This window comes from Chlorocebus sabaeus, chromosome 7 (assembly GCF_047675955.1).
Source record: "Chlorocebus sabaeus isolate Y175 chromosome 7, mChlSab1.0.hap1, whole genome shotgun sequence".
NCBI lineage: Eukaryota > Metazoa > Chordata > Mammalia > Primates > Cercopithecidae > Chlorocebus > Chlorocebus sabaeus.
In genome coordinates, this window is record NC_132910.1 from 70,376,405 (window position 1) to 70,396,118 (window position 19,714).

The 19,714-nt window shown below is 36.5% G+C and overlaps 1 protein-coding gene across 1 annotated transcript in view; it reads left to right on the forward strand.

Annotated features, from left to right (window-relative positions):
• The window catches only part of MYOZ2 (myozenin 2), a 55,023-nt gene that overhangs the window by 27,134 nt on the left and 8,175 nt on the right, over positions 1-19,714 (forward strand). Inside the window, exon 5 of the mRNA XM_007999661.3 lies at positions 1,574-1,757. Within this exon, the coding sequence (XP_007997852.3) occupies positions 1,574-1,757 (184 nt within the window). The remainder of the gene's footprint in view (positions 1-1,573; positions 1,758-19,714) is intronic.

The following is a 19,714-nucleotide window of genomic DNA, read 5'->3' on the forward strand; positions in this document are numbered from 1 at the left end:
CTGAAGCCAAACTTTTGGAGGGAGGATCCTATTATCTACATTTTAAATACGTATCCAAGATAATTCAGACACACAATAATATGAGAGCCACTGTTTTAGAAATCCTTAGGAAGTATAGTTGGTTACACTTTGTGATTTCTTGTGGGGATGAGGGAGACTTTTCAGATAATGCTCTGTCTTGGGCATCTGAGAGTAAAGTGATAACATTTGCTAAAATAACCAAAGTAGAAAAAGAAGAATATATTAGAAAATGGCTGCATTTAGGTCTAGACAAGTTATAAATGGTGCCACTGGATCATTTATTTTGATAAATGTAGTGAATAATTGACTAGAGGGCTTGATTTTTTTTAAAAAAAGAATTATCAATACATAGGTCACAATCGAAGCTATGAATATAAATGGAATTTTCTAGGTAGAGTGCATTGTGTAAGAAAAGAGCTTTGAGGAACAACAGTATTTAAGTGGTAAGCAGAGAAAAGGAGCCTACCAAAAAACATTTCTATTAGATACTGGAGGCAATCTGAAGAAAAGTAAATAATCACAAATAACTGTTTAGACATGGAATTATCAGGAAGAGGCTTTTTTTTTTTTTTTTTTTTGAGGAGACAAACATTTTAGTGTAAAGAGAAAATAGGCATGCTTTGACAGAAATCAAAATTATTGCAGAGATGGGAAAGAGCATCAGAGAAATCTAAAAGTAGAAGTCATCAAATGGTAAAGGGATTTGACATGGTGAAAGAGAGAATTGCAGGGATATAATTAGGTAATATGGCAGTGTAAACAGAAAGTAGATAACTGTGCCTTAGAAAACTGGAAGAGTGTCACTCTATGCATGTGAAAAAGGTTTAAAGATCTATGCCAAGAATTTCCGTGTCTTTTAAATAGTATTTACAGAAAATTCCCAGCTGTTATGGGAAGAATAAACTGGGGAGGTGAGATCAGAAGCAGAAAAGTTAGGTAAGAAATCTTGAGGAACAAAATAAACAGGGGATGGATACATCAGGAGATAAGAAGAGCTGGACCTGAATAAGGAAGTGGAAACAAGTTACTTCATCTTCTTGAAGCTTAAACAGTTTACAGAGCACTCAGCAATTGAAGATAGACAAGACCCAAACATCACCTCTAAAGAATCAGCTCTGGAGGGAGGGAGATTTTGTCTTCGTTGTGATTTCCCCTAGCTTAGACTACAATAGGCACTCAATATGAACATTTTTAAATTAATTAATTGTGGTATCTAAAGTCTAGTGTGAATTAATGCAAGGAGCACAATTTTTAGAAAATGAAATGAACGGTTTTACTGGAAAAATATATATACTAAGATAGTCAAGAAAAAACTGTATAATTTGGAAAAATTAAACATTAAGAAAAATGGTTTACTTTTAAAGTTTCATAAGTTTACAGGAGCTCTGAAATGTCTAACACTTGCAGACTGCTGTTTTCTAAGGGATCATGAAAAGGATGCATGCTTCATAAATTTATCCCAGCATGAAAAATCAAACATGGTAAAATATTGGGTGGAGGTTAGTAACTCTCAGGCACAGTGTTTACTTATTTTTGCTGTATTTTTCCAAAGGATATTCTGGACCACTGAAGGAAATTCCTCCCGAAAAATTCAACACCACAGCTGTCCCTAAGTACTATCAATCTCCCTGGGAACAAGCCATTAGCAATGATCCGGAGCTTTTAGAGGCTTTATATCCTAAACTTTTCAAGCCTGAAGGAAAGGCAGAACTGCCTGATTACAGGAGCTTTAACAGGTAATTCAATGATCCTGGGTGACACTGTTGGCATGTAATACCAAGATTTTTCCATAATGGTACAGATAGCTGAATTCCTTGGGCGAAAACAATTTTTTCTTTTGAGAAAAGAACCTAAATAGCAATATAGGATATCTTCTAAGCCTAGGCAAAGACTCATTTTTGTAATATTACTATTATTTTCAAACTTGGTCATGTTTAGTATAAAAATGAAGGAAATGATTCAGAAACTATCATGGGTATAACATCAAGATTATCCCCTCATACTTTAAAAATGTTATTTTAATAATAGTTTCAAATCCAAAGATTGATCTGGGTTTATGCATTGTTTGAAATGGCAATACTGTTCAAGAATTTAATACATAATTAACATGCAAGGCTATGAGAATTACTCTGTAACTCCAGATTCCATCTTATATTTTTGCAGGCTTTAGGACAGATTAAAAATAATTTAGACTTAATGGCTCAAGATTCCAGAAGTACAACCCAATATTTATGCTATCAAAAATATCACCAAATGATATCTGTAGTATAGTTTATAGAATAGGCATCTATTTTTCTCTGTTATTCAGTTTTTTATAATTTCCATGGATATTTTGAATTTTTAATAGTCTCATAATCCATTATTTGATCACTTGACCTTCATTTTAGAGTAAAACATCTAATATCTAGTATGCTGTCTCGCACTCAAAAAAAGTTAGACTCAATTTATAGGCTGCTTAATAACTATTCATTTAAAAATGAATAGATTAATGAGTAAATTTTTTATTTAAAAAAAGAATGCCAAATAAACTGCATTTAAATAGTGATCTTCTTGAGTATTTTTAAATATTGTGATCGGATGTGGTGGCTCATGCCTGCCATCCCAGCACTTTGGGAGGCTGAGGTGGGTGTATCACTTGAACCCAGGAGTTCAAGACTACCCTGGGCAACATAGCAAGAACCCTGTCTCTACAAAAAATACAAAAGCTAGCCAAGAGTGGTGGCATGTACCTGTAGTCCCAGCTACTTGGGAGGCTGAGGTGGGAGGATCACTTGAGCCCAGGAGGTGGAAGTTGCAGTGAGCAGAAATCATGCAAATTCACTCTAGCCTGGGCGACATAGGGAGACCTTGTCTCAAAACATAATAAATAAAATAAAATAAATATTGTACTATTAAGATTTTAGTTTTTTCGCACTAACATTACTAGTAATATATCCCTTGCATGAAAGAGGTGTACCATAGAATGTAAAGAGGGATTGAGGAGTGGCAGGGAAAAAAAGTTGGAGGCCCATTCTGATCAATGTTATAATATTTTTTTCAAAATGAGAGTGTAGAAAATTATAAAAGTAAAACATTAGGGGAAAATGGAAATTAATGGAATAACTCGGATTTGTTTTTGAGATTGAGATTAAGTGCTTAAGACATGCTGTAAGACTTCTCTGTATCTTGAAGCTTCGGTGCCCTGTACCTGCTGAGCAGCTTGCCTGTAGTTCTGCACATACTGGTGTAGTAATATTTGGATTAGTTATAAAGAGATGCCTATTGAGTGTATAAATACCAGATGAGTGCTATATCAGTGAGCACAATACCATTCAATAGGAAATGTAGCTCCCTGTGTTAATCAAAGCTTTCGTAAATATTACATGCTCTGTGTGTGTGTGTGTGTGAGACAGAGAACTTAATCTGCTAATACTTCTCTTTTACTTTAGAACATTTTATTCCTTTGCATATGTACATCAACATAGAAATAAAAACTTAGGAATTAAGTTCTTTCAACATGACAGTATATTCTTAGACTTCTTATTATCATTAAATAACATTAACAGAAGAAACAAAACATGATGTGATACATAGACAGCCCAAACAGGTAGCTGTAAGATCCTTTCTGACCTTGAAGCATATGTAGGCCATGTGCGGCGGCTCAGGCCTATAATCCCAGCACTTTGAGAAGCCAAGGTGAGCTGAGCCCAGGAGTTTGAGACCAGCCTGCACAACATAGTGAGAACTCAAAAAGTGAGGCGAGAGGGTCGCTTGAGCCCAGGAGGTTGAGGCTGCAATGAGCTATAATCACACCACTATACTCCCACCTGGGCAATGGGAGTGAGACCCTGTCTCAAAAAAAAAAGTATATGCACAGGGATACACAAAGTTTAAGACATTGTCTAGTACATGCATTGCTTTAGAAGTCCATTTATAAAACAACTAAACAGTGTACTGGCATACTTCGTTTCATTGCGCTTCACTTTATCCTTCTCTGCAGATATTGCATTTTCTCACAAATTGAAGGTTTGTGGCAACCCTGTGTCAAGCAAGTCTATCGGTGCCATTTTTCCAACATCATGTGCTCACTTTGGTAATTCTCACAATATTCCAGTTTCATTATTATTGTATCTGTTATGGTGACCTGTGATCAACAATCTTCGATGTTACTATTGTAACTGTTTCGGGGTGTCATGAACCATGTCCATGTAAAAAGGCAAACTTAATCAATACATGTGGTGTGTATTCTGAGTGCTTCAATGACCAGTCGCTCCCCCATTTCTCTCCCTTTCCTGGGCCTCCCTATTCCCTGAGACACAACAATCTTGAAATTAAGCCAATTAATAACCCTACAATAGCCTCTAAGTGTTCAAGTGAAAGGAAGAGTCACAAGTCTCTCATTTTAAATCAAAAGCTAGAAATGATTAAACTTAGTGAGGAAGACATGTCAAAAGCAGAGATAAGCTGAAAGCTAGGCCTCTTGTGCCAGTTAGCCAAGGTGTGAATGCAAAGGAAAAATTCAGGAAGAAAATGATAAGTGCTACTCCAGTGAATACATGAATGATAAGACAGTAAAACAGCCTTATTGCTGATATCAAGAAAGTTTGAGTAGTCTGGATGGAAGATCAAACCAGGAACGACGTTTCCATAATTTAGCCAAAACGCAATCCAGAGCAAGGCCATAAGTTTCTTCAACTTTATGAAGACTAAGAGAGGCAAGGGAGTTGCAGAAGAAAAGCTGGAAGCTAGTAGTGGTTGGTTCATGAAGGCTGAGGAAAGAAGCCATCTTCTTAACTTTTCTAGTGCACGGTGAAGCAGCAAGTGCAGATGTAGAAGCTGCAGCAAGTTATTTAGAAGATCTAGCTAAGACCATTGATGAAAGTGGCTACACTAAATAACAGATTTTTAATGTAGATGAAACAACCTTCTATTGGAAGGAGATACCATCTATGACTTCCATAGCTAGAGAGAAGTCAATGCTTGGCTTCAAAGTTTCAAAGAACAAGCTAACTCTCTCGCTGGAAACTAATGTAGCTGGTGAATTTGAGTTGAGTTGAAGCCAATGCTCATTTACCATTCTGAAAATTCCAGGGCCCTTAAGAATCATGCTAAATCTCTGTCTGTGCTTTATAAATGGAACAACAAAGCCTAAATGACAGCACATCTGTTTGTAGCATGGCTTACTGAATATTTTAAGCCTACTGTCAAGACCTATTGCTCAGAAAAGAATATTCTTTTCAATTTATTACTGTTTATTGACAATGAACCTGGTCACCCAAGAGCTCTGATAGTAATGTACAAGGAGATTAATGTTTTTTTTGTTTTTTTTTTTGAGATGGAGTCTCACTCTGTTGCCCAGGCTGGAGTGCCGTGGCGCGATCTTGGCTCACTGGAAGCTGCACCTCCCAGGTCCATGCCATTCTCCTGCCTCAGGCTCCTGAGTAGCTGGGACTACAGGTGCCCGCCACCACACCCAGCTAGTTTTTTTTTGTATTTTAGTAGAGATGGGGTTTCACCATGTTAGCCAGGATGATCTCAATCTCCTGACCTCGTGATCCACCCACCTCGATCTACCAAAGTGCTGGGATTATAGGCATGAGCCACCGTGCCCGGCCTAATGTTTTTTTATGCCTGTTGACACAATATCCATTCGGTAGCCCATGGATCTAGGAGTAATTTTGACTGTCAAGCCTTATTATTTAAGAAACACATTTCGTAAGGCTATAGCTGCTATAGAAAGGGATTCCTCTGACTGATCTGGGCAAAGTAAATTGGAAACCTTCTGAAAAGAACTTACCATTCTAGATGCCATGAAGATTATTTGTGACTATGGAAAGAAGGCAAAATATTAACATTAATGGGAGTTTGGAAAAAGTTCATTCCAACCTTAAAGTCATGGTTGACTTTAAGGGGTTCAAGACTTCAATGGAGGAAGTAAATATAGATCTGGTGGAAATAGTAAGACAACTAAAGTTAGAAGTGGAGTGTAAAGATGTGACTGAATTGCTGCAATCTCATTAAAAACAAACAAACAAACAAACAAACAAAACAAAAAACACCTGAGCAAATCAGGAGTTGCTTCTTATGAATAAGCCAAGAAAGTGGTTTCTTGAGATGGTATCTACCCCTGCTGAAGATGCTGTGAATATTGTTGACCTGACAACAAAATATTGAGAATATTCCCTAAACTTAGTTGATAAGGCAGTAGCAGGATTGGAGAAGATTGACTCCAATTTTGAAATAAGTTCTACTGTGGGTAAAATGCTACCAAACAGTATCATATGCTACAAAGAAATTTTTCATGAAAGTAAGAATCGATTGATGCAGCAAACATCATTGTTGTCTTATTTTAATAAATTGCCAGAATCAATCCAACATTCAGCAATCACCACCCTGATCAGTTGGCAGCTATCAACAATAAGGCAAACACTCCACCAACAAAAAATTTCAACTTACTGAAGGCTCAGATGACCATTAGCATTTATTAGCAATAAAGTATTTGAAATTAAGGTATGTACTTTGTTTTTGAGACATATTGTTCTTAAGGACACAATGATATTAGATACTTAATGGACTACAATACAGTGTAAACATAACTTTTATATATGCTGGGAAATAAAAAATTTCATGTGACTTCCTCTATTGTGATACTCTCTTGCAGTAGTCTGGAACCAAACCTACAATATCTCCAAAGTATGCCTGTAATTATATCTTTGGCTTCAATGCTTGCTAAATGAATAAGCCCAAAGGAATTACATAGGTAAGATTTTCACATCCAGCTATAGCAGACTACTTTATATTAGAACAACTTCATAAAAATAACCAGAAAAGCTAGTTTTAAAAAATGAGTTTTAAAAATGGTTTAAAAGCTACCAAGGAAGTGAGTACTTGAAGGCCAAGGTTCTGGAGATGAGGGAAATTTTGAGATTTTAACCCAACATGTGGTACCACTTTTCTCCTTGAGGCACTTGTTGATTCATCAGCAATGCTAAAAGGCTAAAAAGCTGAGTAAATCTTTTGGCAGCCTCAAATCTGGGAAGACCAAATAGGAGTATAGGGTCTTCCAAGGAGGAGGGCTCTTGGTAAATACTCAATACTTTCGGCTGGGAGTCCTAAAGGGCTATACCATTGGAATAAAGGTGAACAAGTAATACATCAGCCTTCATAAAACTAAATATTGCTCTTAATCAACAAAACCTTAGATTGGATAAAGGCTATCTCCCCTAAATCAAACTGCCTGCTCTGACAAAAATGAATCCTTTCTGGAAAGAAGATGACACCTCTTAAAGACCTAAATCATCCTATAGGTTTTTTAAAAAATATTTTTTGTTGTTGTCATGTGGTGGTGATATACACATAACATAAAATTAACTATCTTAATCACTTTAAGCATACAGTTCAGTGGTATTCAGTAAAATACTTCATAACATCGTGCCACCATCACCATCATCCCTCTCCATAACTCTTCATCTGGTAAAACTGAAACTCTGTACCCATTAAACAATAACTCCCCATTCCCTCTCTGCCACCATCAATTCCTGACAACCACAATTCTACTTTCTGTCTCTATGATTTTTACCACTTTAAGGGCCTTGTATAAATAGAATCCTACGGTATCTGTTTTTTGTGGCTGGCTTATTTCACTTAGTATAATGTCCTCATGTTAAAAAAAATTCATAAGTTTATATTACTATAAAAGTCAAACTATTGACTACCTCTAGGGGCTAGAGGGTATTGTGATTGTGCAGGGGCCACGGAGAGAGCTTTGGAGTAGCTCTTGATATGCGTAGTCCTTTCCAAGATTATTCACTGCATAGACATTATATCTACTTTCTTAAGTTTTGTGTGCTTGTGTTACGTTAAATAATAGAAATGTTTTTAAAATTCTATAAATGGAATTAATAGCAGATTAGACATAGCTGAAGAGAGAATTGCCAAATTGAGGCAGAAAGTGTTCAAGCTGCAACATGGAGAAAATAGGATTTAAGAAGCAGAAAAACAGCAGAAGACATACTTGGATCAGTAATAAAAATGCCAATATATGTATGTCTTTGGAACCTCAGAAGGGAATAAGAGAGAGAAGCAATATTGAAAGAATTAATAGTGTAGGATTTTTCAAAGTTGACAAAAGACATCAAGCTTCAAGTTCAAGAAGTACTACACCACCCAAGAAGGGTAAATGCAAAGTAAACCACACAAAAGGCACATCATTGTAAAATAAAGACAATTAAGAAAATCTTAAAGCAAAGGAATAATAGACACATTATCTTAAAATGAGTAAAAATAAGACAGTTGATTTTCCAACTGAAATGATGGGAGAGAGTGGATTAACACTTTTAAAATAATGAAATAAATAACAGCCGACCTGTAGTTCTATATCCAGTGAAAATATTATTTAAAGGTAAAAGTTAAAACATACTTACATAAACATTCTTAGAGAAAGATGCTGTTTGTTTACCCCTGCCAAACAATAATACAAGAATAATAAATAAAATAGGTAAGTATAGGAAAAGAAAAATAAAGATGTCATTATTCACAAATGACATGATTATGTCCATAGAAAATTTAAGAGAAGCTACCAGTAAATCATTAGGATTAATAAGTGAATTTAGGGAGAGCACAGAATAAAAGGTCATCATTAATAGTTATTTTTATATGCCAGCAATAATTAGAAAATAAATAGTATTAATTAACTTTTACCTTATGATTTGTGCACTTTTTGTACTTACACTTCAATAAAGTTTTTATTTCAAAAAAATCACATAGGCAAAATAATCTCAATAGGTATCTGGGTCTTTATAAACTAAATGTGACAAAAGCCATTCTTTGAATTAGTCCAGAACAAAATCTAGTCATTTAAAATAGAGGCTAAAATGATTTTCAGGTATAAAATAATTTTCAAGTTATTATTTTCAATTTATTATTTTCCCTGTTGTAGGTTAACATGATTAGATTTTATCAAACCACTCAAAATTGTAAGAAAGCCATTTGGCCAAAGATTTCATTTGTCATACAACTATCATACATATATATTGTTAATAACATATTTTATTTTATTTACTGATTATTAAATAATTTAACTTAATATTACATGAAGACTTTATTCTGATATATCTATTTTTCACATTTTTTAAACACACACACACACACACACACACACACACACACACAAACCAGAAGAAAGAGACAAAGAGAAAGAAGCAAGCAATTTCCAGTTATTTCCAAAGTCCTTGCAAAGAGTAAAATAACACTGTTTGGTAGTTTACATTATGATAACATATTTATTAGATATTGCTGATAAAGCCTAGAGAGGTAAGATATAGTCAAATGGCATTCAGCAATGATAATGATTGGATGAAAATTGGCTCCTAAGTCTAATCACATTTTCAAAACGGCCCAGAGTTTAATTCAACTTTGAATTTTTGTAGTTCCTCTGAGTGTATTCAAATTTTATGTTACATTCAAATATTATATTAAACCCATGAGAAAAAGTAAACCAGGAGCAAAGAGGCTTGTAACCCCACAAAGCGTTCTCCTTTCCCCCTGCCTAGACAGAGCTGATTTATTAAGACAGGAGAATTGCAATAGAGTTTAACTCACACAGAGCTGGTGGCATGATGGGAGACCAGAGTTTCATTATTACTGAAACCAGTCTCCCTGGGGATCAGACTTTTTAAGGAAACTTTGGTGGGTAGTAGGGATAGTGACTCAGGAGTGCTGATTGGTCAGGTGGGAGATGAAATCATAGTGAGCCGAAGCTGTCCTCTCAGGCTGAATCAGTTCCTGGGGGCCACAAGACCAGATGAGCCAGTTTATTGATCTGAGTGGTGCCAGCTGATCCATTGACATCGAGTACAGGGTTTACAAAATATCTCAAGCACTGTTCTAGGGTTTTACCATAGTGATGTTATCCCCAAGGAGCAATTTGGGGAGGGTCAGAATCTTGCAGTCTCCAGCTGCAAGACTCCTAAGCCGTAACTTCTGATCTTGTGGCTGATTTGTTAGTTCTGCAAGAGCAATCTAGTCCCTAGGTAGGAAGGGGATTTGTTTTGGGAAAGGGCTGTTATTGTCATTGTTTCACAGTTAAACCATAAGTTTCTCCCAAAGTTAGTTTGGCCTATTCCCAGGAATAGACGAGGAACAGCTTGGAGGTTAGAAGCAAGATGGAGCTTCAGGTAAGATCTCTTTCACTGTTATAATTTTGTCAGTTATAATTTTGCAAAGGCAGTTTCCGATTCCCAGTTCTGCTTCAAAAAGCTGTATGACTTCGGGTATGTCACTTAACCTCTTATCTTAATTTCTTCATCTGCAAAATAAATTCTATAATGATATTATTAAGTACCTTTAAATATAGTACATTCATTAGCTATTTAGTAGAATAATTTATTTTAAGTTTTATATACTCATTTTACCTACTTTACCTTATAGAATAATTAGCAATTATTATAGCTGTATTATATATCCAGCATTATTAATTTTCACAAATGTAATCCATCACTGACCCATCAAAATAAACAAGAAAGTATCTATTAACTGTGAATCTGAATGAAACAGGCTTATTTTTCACTACATAGATGACGAAATAGAAAAATCATTTTAAGTCAGACCTAGGTTTAAAGAATTTCTGTGATACGGGAATTGGGGAGGTAGATGCACAGGTAGTTTTCAGTAGACTATTTAAAATCTTTCATTGGAAATGTTTGCTTCACTAACTTTGACTTAAACTTGAAATTATTTTCAGGGATCTTAAAAATCTTATGAGTAGTCTCTCACTTTGAAAACTTAACATCTCTGTTAATGTACTCTCTTTTAATTTGTGTGTTGAGGGCAATCAAATTCAAACAAACAGGATGTAGCCTCAATGGTGCCAAAGAAAACTGCTTTCCAAACAGCAGCTCTTCACTGTATCTGTGGTAGGAGATGGGAGGTGGGTGATAAAACGGAAGGAAATGTTTTCATTTATAAGAGAAGAAAATGACCTACAAATTTGTAGAAAAAAAACAAAATAGATCTGGATAAAAAGGGGAAAAGCAATCCACTAAATGCCAACCCAAATACGGTGTTTTAGTGCAGAGGGATGTATCTTCTTTGATGTAATTCAGAAAACAAAATAACTGAATAAATTCATTTCTGGAATAAATAAATGCAAGATTAATTGATCAATTTTTGCTTAAATCTAGAAATGTTCAATTGCAGTCTCTTGCATCTAATGGATAACTATTCATTCTTAAAAATCCAAATAATGGGCCAGGTGCAGTGGGTCATACCTGTAATCCCAGCACTTTGGGAGGCTGGGGCAGGTGGGGTTAGGAATTCGAGACCACTCTGGCCAACATGGTGAAACTCTGTTTCTACTAAAAATACAAAAATTAGCCAGGCATCTGTAATCCCAGCTACTTGGGAGGCTGAGGCAGGAGACTCATTTGAACCCAGGAGACAGAGGTTGCTGTGAGTCAAGATTGTCCCACTGCACTCCAGCCTGGGCGACAGAGTGAGGCTCCATCTCAAAAAAAAAAAAAAAAAAAAAAATTCCAAGTAATGGTTGTGTGACCTATGCAATTGCATGGGGCCCCACGTTGATTTATCTCAAAGGGTCATGTTTGGTTTGATGCTCTGCTGTTTCTTTCTTCAAATTCCTAATAATTTCTGAACAAGGGGTATTGTGTTTTCATTTTGCACTGAGTTCTAAAAATTAGGTAGCTGGTCTGGATCTTGAGCTCAAAAGTGAAGCAGTGTGCTCTGACCCATCAGGTAGGCTAAGGTGTTTTTTACGCTAGGCTCCTCTGCACTCAGGACATTCTTCTCTTAGAGTAACTAAGAATAACTAGCTTATTCCATGTTGTATTTTTCCTCATGTTTCACCATCTTTGAGTTCATTGAGGTTAAGATCTACAATTTTTTTCATATTTGATTCCCTAGCATGCAGCATTGTATCTAGACGTGCTAAGAAATCAGTAATTTGTTGCATGAATAAATGGGTGAATCAACCATTGAACAAACTTTTTTTTTTTTTTTTTTTTAGACAGAGTTTCACTCTTGTCGCTCAGGCTGGAGTGCAGTGGCGCAATCTTGGCTTACTGCAACCTCCACCTCCTGGATTCAAATGATTCTCCTGCTTCAGCCTCCGGAGTAGCTGGGATTACAGGCGCCTGCCACCACACCCGGCTAATTGTTTGTATTTTTAGTATAGACAGGGTTTCATGATGTTGGCCAGGCTGGTCTCAAGCTCCCTACCTTGGGTGATCTGCATAAAGAGGAGTCTTCATGACTGAAATTTGATTCAGTACAAAAGAACACTTCTTACCCCAGATGTTCAAGATGATATTTTATCATTTTAAAATCTTGCCATTGTATATCAATAGTTTGTTCAGGGCCAGGCACGGTGGCTCACGCCTCCAAAAGTACTGGGATTACAGGCGTGGCCTTGAACAAACTATTGATATACAATGGCAAGATTTTAAAATGATAAAATATCATCTTGAACATCTGGGATAAGAAGTGTTCTTTTGTACTGAATCAAATTTAAGTCATAAAGACTCCTCAGTTACTAAACCAGATAAAAAAATGTGGGATCTTGAGTCATCTAGTTTGTAAGAGAGATTAATTTGAAAAAGAACTTTAAGAACTTAGATTATCATTCAGGTACTTTGTGATTATTAAACTTCATAAGGCATAGTAATGATGAAAGCTACTTTATTGAGTGGGTACTATGTATCAGGCACGGTTTTAAGTGCTTTTCAAACTCTATCAGTATGGGAATTACCTTGAGCTCTTGTCAAAGTGCAGACGCCATTTTAGTAAGTTTAGGTTGTGTAAGTTAGGTTTAGTAAGTTTAGGTTGTGTCTAAGATTCTGTAGTTCTAACCAGTTCCCAGACGAAGGCAGTGCTGCTAACTGTGACCACACACTGAGTACCGGGAGACAGAGGTTGCAGTGAGCCGAGATCATGCCACTGCACTCCAGTCTGGTGACAAGAGTGAGACTCTGTCTCAAAAAAAGCAAAAAAGTTTGTTCTTTATTTCAATAATGCTTCAGTTCCACATACCAAAATGATGCCATTTTTTAAAGTCCATCAATCCCTTTGCTCACAATTTCTACCTAGACAGATTTTGTAGTTCGCCATTATGATCATTCCATTTTACATACATCTCATCTTCCTCTCGTCTCTCTCCAAATGTTGTACCCAACTGCTAAAGTTCCAATTCTGATTAAGTCCAGAATCCATCTACTTTGCACTCATATTTAAGCAGCTGAATGTGGCTGAATAAAAACACATAGTTTTGCTGTCTCCCCTTAAAGTGATTGCCACAAATCTCAGCACTGTCAGACAATCCAACAACATTCTCTAGCAAGTTCAGTTTGTCAACCTCCTAGAAGACAATTCACACTTTCTCCCCCGTCAACAAACATCCTATACCTCACCCTACTTCTCACTGTCAACCGATGGGATCACTTTTTATTTTTCAAAAGAAAGTGGAAGCAAATTGGAAGAGACCTACCTTACCTTCTCATTATCAAATTTGCCAGTTGAGTGCATTCGGACCCACACAGTCTGCCTTTTTTCTTAAAAGACTGATGAGTTGCCTGCCTTGTTCCTAAAGTCAGCCCCTCTAATTGCATACTGATTCCCAATCCCTCTCATCCACTCTAGGGTTTATCCTGTAATCATTCCTTCTCTTGCTGCATCATTTATTTTTCTTTCTATTGGGTTATTCCTATCAGCATACAAACATATTAAAATGCCTCTCATCTTTAATAAAAATCTCTTTTCCCCAGGCTCCCTTCTAATTAACTCAAATTTCTATGCTTTTTCTTGACAGTAAAAAGTCCTCAAAGATCATCTATATTTATTGTCTCTGTTTCCTAATGTCACATTCTCTCTTGAATTCATTTTAATCAGGACTGTATCCCACCGTTCCATTTAAAGAGCTAATCCCCATGTTGTCACATCCAATGGTGAATTCTCAGTGATCAATTTCCTCAACTTCACAGCAGTAGTGAAACGGTTGATCATTCCCCTTTCCAAGAAATAATTTTGTTCCTTGGCTTTTTGATCATCAAACTTCCCAGATCTTTTTCCTTCTCAGTCTTCATTGCTGGCTCCTTCCTTTCCAAACTCCATGTTAGGCACCAACTTCTCTTTATTTACACCCATTCCGGGCTGTGATGGTATGCAGTTCCGAGGTTCTAAATGTCACCTACTTGCTGATAATTTCAGGCTAGCTAGTCTTTTTTTGCTTTTAGGAAAGGAATAGATAAATTCATAATATTATAAGGTAATGAAAAAAAGAGCTATGAAGAAAAACAAAGGAGAATGAGTAGATGAGAGTTTGGTCTATGTATCCATATCACTGTTGAATTTTAGTCCAAGAGAAAGAGTACTATTTAAATAAATTTTCAGGAAGTGCTCTGTGAGATGACATTTTAGCAAAACTCTGAAAGATGTGAAAGAATGATCTTCAGAAAAAGGCAGAGCTTCATTCTGCCACTGGACATCACCAATAGGATGGGTAACAAACATACAAAAATTAACATGTCAGATGAAACTCAATCTCTAGCTCTAAATCGGCTCCTTTCCCAATCTGCCTCATCTCAGTAAATTGCATATTTATATTCCCTTTTGCTCACATAAACAATCTAGGACCTACCCTTAATTCCATTTTCACCTTATACTCTATACCATCAGCAAAATCCTATTAGGTCTATTTATTTATTTATTTAAGACAGAGACTGGCTCTATCACCCAGGCTGGAGTGCCGTGGTGCGATCTCAGCTCACGGCAATCTCTGCCTCCTGGATTCAAGTGATTCTGCTGCCTCAGCCTCCCGAGTAGGTGGGACCATAGGCATCCACCACCTCGCCTGGCTAATTTTTGTATTTTTAGTATAAATGGAGTTTTGTCATGTTGGCCAGGCTGGTCTCGAACTTCAGAACTCAGGTGATCCACCTGCCTCAGCCTCCCAAAGTGTTGGGATTACAGGCGTAACCCACTGCCCCTGGCTCTTCGGTCTATTTTCAAATTACATTCATCCTAGTACAAACTGCCATCATTTCTTATTTTGATTACTGCAAAAGCTTTCAGGTTGGACTTGGTGCTTTCACTCTTGCCCTCCTTTAAGCTGTTCTCCATAGAACAGTCAGAAAGAAGGCATTTAGAAATGAAAATCAGGTCACGTCCCCTTCCAACTAAAAAGTTTGTAACTGTTACACATAAAATACAATCCAAACTTGTTATCATGGCCTGGAAGACTTCACAGTCCTGGCCCCTATCTGTCTCCGGCTACATCTTGTATGGTTTCCTCAAGCTCACCCAGCTGTATCCACACTGGGCTTCTACTGTTTCTTACATAATAGATTCCTTCTCATCTTGAGGCCTTTGCGCTTGTTTCCTTAGGCCTGAAATGTTTTCCTCAGATTTTCAGTAGATCATTCCTTCACATCTTTCAGAGTTTTGCTAAAATGTCATCTCACAGAGCACTTCCTGAAAATTTATTTAAATAGTACTCTTTCTCCTGGACTAAAATTCAACAGTGATACGGATACATAGAACAAACTCTCATCTACTCATTCTCCTTTATTTTTCTTCATAGCTCTTTTTTTCATTACCTTATAATATTATGAATTTATCTATTCCTTTCCTAAAAGTGAGTGTCCCTATCTACAGGGTAGGCACCCACAGAGAGCTGCAACTTTATCTGTTTTATTCAACATTATGATCTTAATGTAAGTCTTAGTTTGTGCTGCTGTAACAAAATACCTTAGATTGGATAATTTATAAAGAACAGAAATTTATTTCCTCACAGTTCTGGAGCTTGGGAAATCCAAGATCAAAATGCCAGCATTTGGTGTCTGGCGAGGGTCTTCTTGCTGTGTCCTCACATGGCAAAAGAAGTGAACACTGTGTTCTCACATCATGGACAGGAGAAGGGCAAAAAAAGGCTTAAGCTAGTTCCTTCTAGCATCTTCATAAGGCACTAATCCATTCATGAGGGCAGCGCCCTCATGACTCAATAATTTCCTAAAGGGCTCCACCTCTTAATACCACCACAGTAAGGATTAAGTTTCAACACATAATTTTTGGGAGACATTCAGATCATAGCAACATCTAAAACTGTAGCTGGCACATAGTAGGCACACATTAAATATGTATATTAAAAGGTGAATGGATTTTACATAATGATTGGGGAAACCTGTGCTGTGTATGTCAAGAAATTTACCTTTGATCAAGGTGGTATTTCAGGATAGCTAGTCTGACTCTTGAATCCCATCTCTTAGACTGTTCTATTTTATTTTTTGTTCAATGCTCTATAAATTCTACCTTGTTTACTTTTATTGCCTGTGGTGATCTGGAGAGAAGAAATCCTGTCTTAACTTCTACCCATCATTGTTGTTAGATTAGTCAACTGTATATATGAACGATATCCCTAATAATTAAATTCAAGAACAAAGCAATAGCTTCTGATTCCCACCTATGCATGGGAGGATGAGAAATATGCCCTCTTTACCCTCATCCCTTGCCTGCCAGCTAATACTTGTTAATTTAATCTGCAAACTACTATTTGCCTTTCTGTCATATAAATATTTTAAACTAGATATTCTTTTCCAAGAATAGCAGCTTGCATTGGTATTTAATTTTCATGATCATATATATTTTTTTGAGATGGAGTTTTGCTCTTGTCACCCAGGCTGGAGTGTGGTGGCACGATTTCAGCTCACTGCAACCTCTGCTTCCTGGGTTCAAGCGATTCATCTTGCCTCGGCCTCCTGAGTAGTTGGGATTACAGGCTTCTGTCCCCACACCCAGCTAATTTTTGTAATTTTTTTTAGTAAAGATGGGGTTTCACTATGTTGGCCAGGCTGGTTTCGAACTACTGACCTCAGGTGATCCACTTGCCTCGGCCTCCCAAAGTGCTAGAATTATAAGCATGAGCCATTGTGCCCGGCCTATGACCACATTTTTAAAGTGGCTTTTATTCTCATTGCCAGTAGTTTTTATATTATGCTTCTTATTTATCCAAAAGTTATCTGGAATATGTCTTCAAGTATTCTCTTAGGAAGGGAACACCAATCTGAGTCCATGCATATCTATAATACATATATATTTTTTTACCTTGGTATATGAATAATTAACTGGTCACAATATTTTCTCCACAACACCTATTCGATACTATCTTTTGGTATGTAATGTTTTGGAAAAGATTATGGACAGCCTCATATTCGTTCCTTTTATGCATTCCTTCCCGCTTCCCTCCCTGTATGGCTCATTATATCAAAAAAATTAAAATTCTGACAAAGAATGTCCAGGTAGTATCTTTTTTTTTTTTCTTGTTAACTTTGTCTAGTACTTGGTAACTCCTTTTCCTCTATAATCTCTTCTTCCTTCAACTCAGGAGAGGTGTCTTCTATATCTTCGGTTCATGATTGTGATCATAATGTTCTATTTTCTTCCGCTGGAAGCTTGAATATCCTCATCTGGACTCTAGTTTATTTTACTTTTAATCATATTGTCTGTTCCCTGTGCATTCTGGGAGAGTTGTTCTACATAATTTAGTATACCTTTCTTATGAAAAATAACATAAAATTTTATTATTTTCTCAATAGATTGAAAGTTCTTTGACAGTGAAAACCATGACTTTCATTTCCATTTACTTGCTTCCAGCATATTCCTGGAAAATAGTGGCTATTCAAAACAGCCATTTGGTTTCCTTAGATGGATAAAATATCTGTGATGGAGGCATATTAACTTACTACAAAAACTATGGCATAATACTGAAAAGGTGGAATTTGGAGGGTATTTTGAGGAGTATATATGTATTAAACATTCTACAGGCAAGAGCCCAGAACTTAATACATACAAAAGAGAACAAACAATTATAAGTTACATACATGAAAATAACATAAATTTAGCAAATTTGGAATCTGATTTAATTTATATAAACTGAATTTTAGGAAAGTATTATCATAAAACTGTAAATATTGCAAGGTTCAAAAAGTACACTGAAAAACAGAGTATCCGGTAAATATTATAAAACAAGATTTTATTGTTTTAGAAGTTTGATAGTAAATTTTCAAATCAATATACAAAATTTCAACTTTTAGGCTTCTGACCTAACCTAATACAGTATTCATAAGCTTTTGGGATTATTTTCTCCACTGTGCATGATAAAAACTTTTTAAAAGAGGAAAGTGCCAAATTATATTGCAAGTTAAAAGCAACAGAAAACATTTCTCATGACACTGAAATAATTTTGAAACAAAATGTGACAGTTCACCTGCAATTCTCACAGTCTATGGTAACTACTGTCAGCAAGAAACATATTTAACTTCTAGCAAATTGGTTGGATAAAGGATGTAATGCCTGATGCTTGAAGTATTGTTCGCTTTACTCTACTTCCAGTAGTCTGAGTGCTTCTTACACAGGCCTTTCTAGTGAATTAAATCTCCTTCTGCATCTCCAACCTGCATCATGGTACCTCAGGAAGGACAGAGTAGTTCTCAGTCACAAAAAGGCAACTTCTAATAAGGAAGTTTCATGGCACTGTAATACAATGGTCCCCAACATTTTTGGCACCAGGGACCAGTGGAAAACAATGTTTCCATGGAAGACAATGTGTTCGTGGAAGACGATGTTTCCGAGAATGGGGGAAGCGGTGTAGGGATGGCGGGGTAGGAGGGAGATGGTTCTAGGATAAAACTATTCCACTTCAGATCATCAGGCATTAGTTAGATTCTCATAAGGAACCTGCAACCTAGATCCCTCACATGCAAAGTTCACAATACGGTTTGCACTCCTGTGAGAATCTAATGCCCCTGCTGACCTGACAGGAGGTGGAGCTCAGGTGGAAATGCTCACTCACTCTCCGCTCACCTCCTGCTGTGTGGCCTGGTTCCTAACAGGCCATAGATGGTTGGTCTGCGGCCTGAGGGTTGGGGACCCTTACTGTAACAGATGCAATGGGAATATACAAAAGAAACTGAATATGACTTTCCTTTTTACAGACTAAAATCTATTGGAGAGGGAAAATTTAATTGAAACGAAAGTAACAGAATCAAATTTGTAGCATACTCTACATATTTATGTTTTTATTAATTCTTAAAAAAAACACACAGAAATTAAGGTAGTCAAGAAAGATACCAGAGTGATTGAGCTACAAAGAAAATAAGATCTCTTCCATGTTTTAAATAATCTTCACAATATTAGAGAATCTATATAGTCTTGCCAGGTCCTATGGTACAATGTATTATGTAAGTATATTGTAATGAATTACAAAGATACATCCAAGAGAATTCCAATCTTCTTAGAGTACAATCTGGTAAGAAAAAAGGCAGACATACCAATGGATATAATGAAAGCCACTTGCATATAAAATAGGATCACAGGGGAGGTGAAAATAGAAGTCATGGAAACTTTGGAGTGGAAAGCTTACTTCTGGCTGTGGGAAATTGGGAAAGCTTCAAGAAGAAAGTTAAATGTGAATTAGGGCTTAAAGGGGATTTAGAAACATAGTTGTAAATATTAGAGTATTCCAAGCAGAGAAAGAGAGGGAAAAAAAAGAGTATGAGTAGAGGCAGTGAGGTAAGAGAGCATAAATGCAAAGAGCAAACAGTTAAAGGATGTGTGAAAGTGAATAGGGCAAAACCTGCATGACTGACCTCTCCACTGGGATGTCTAATCATCTTTTCCACCCACACACCAACTCTGTTCTTTTCTGTCT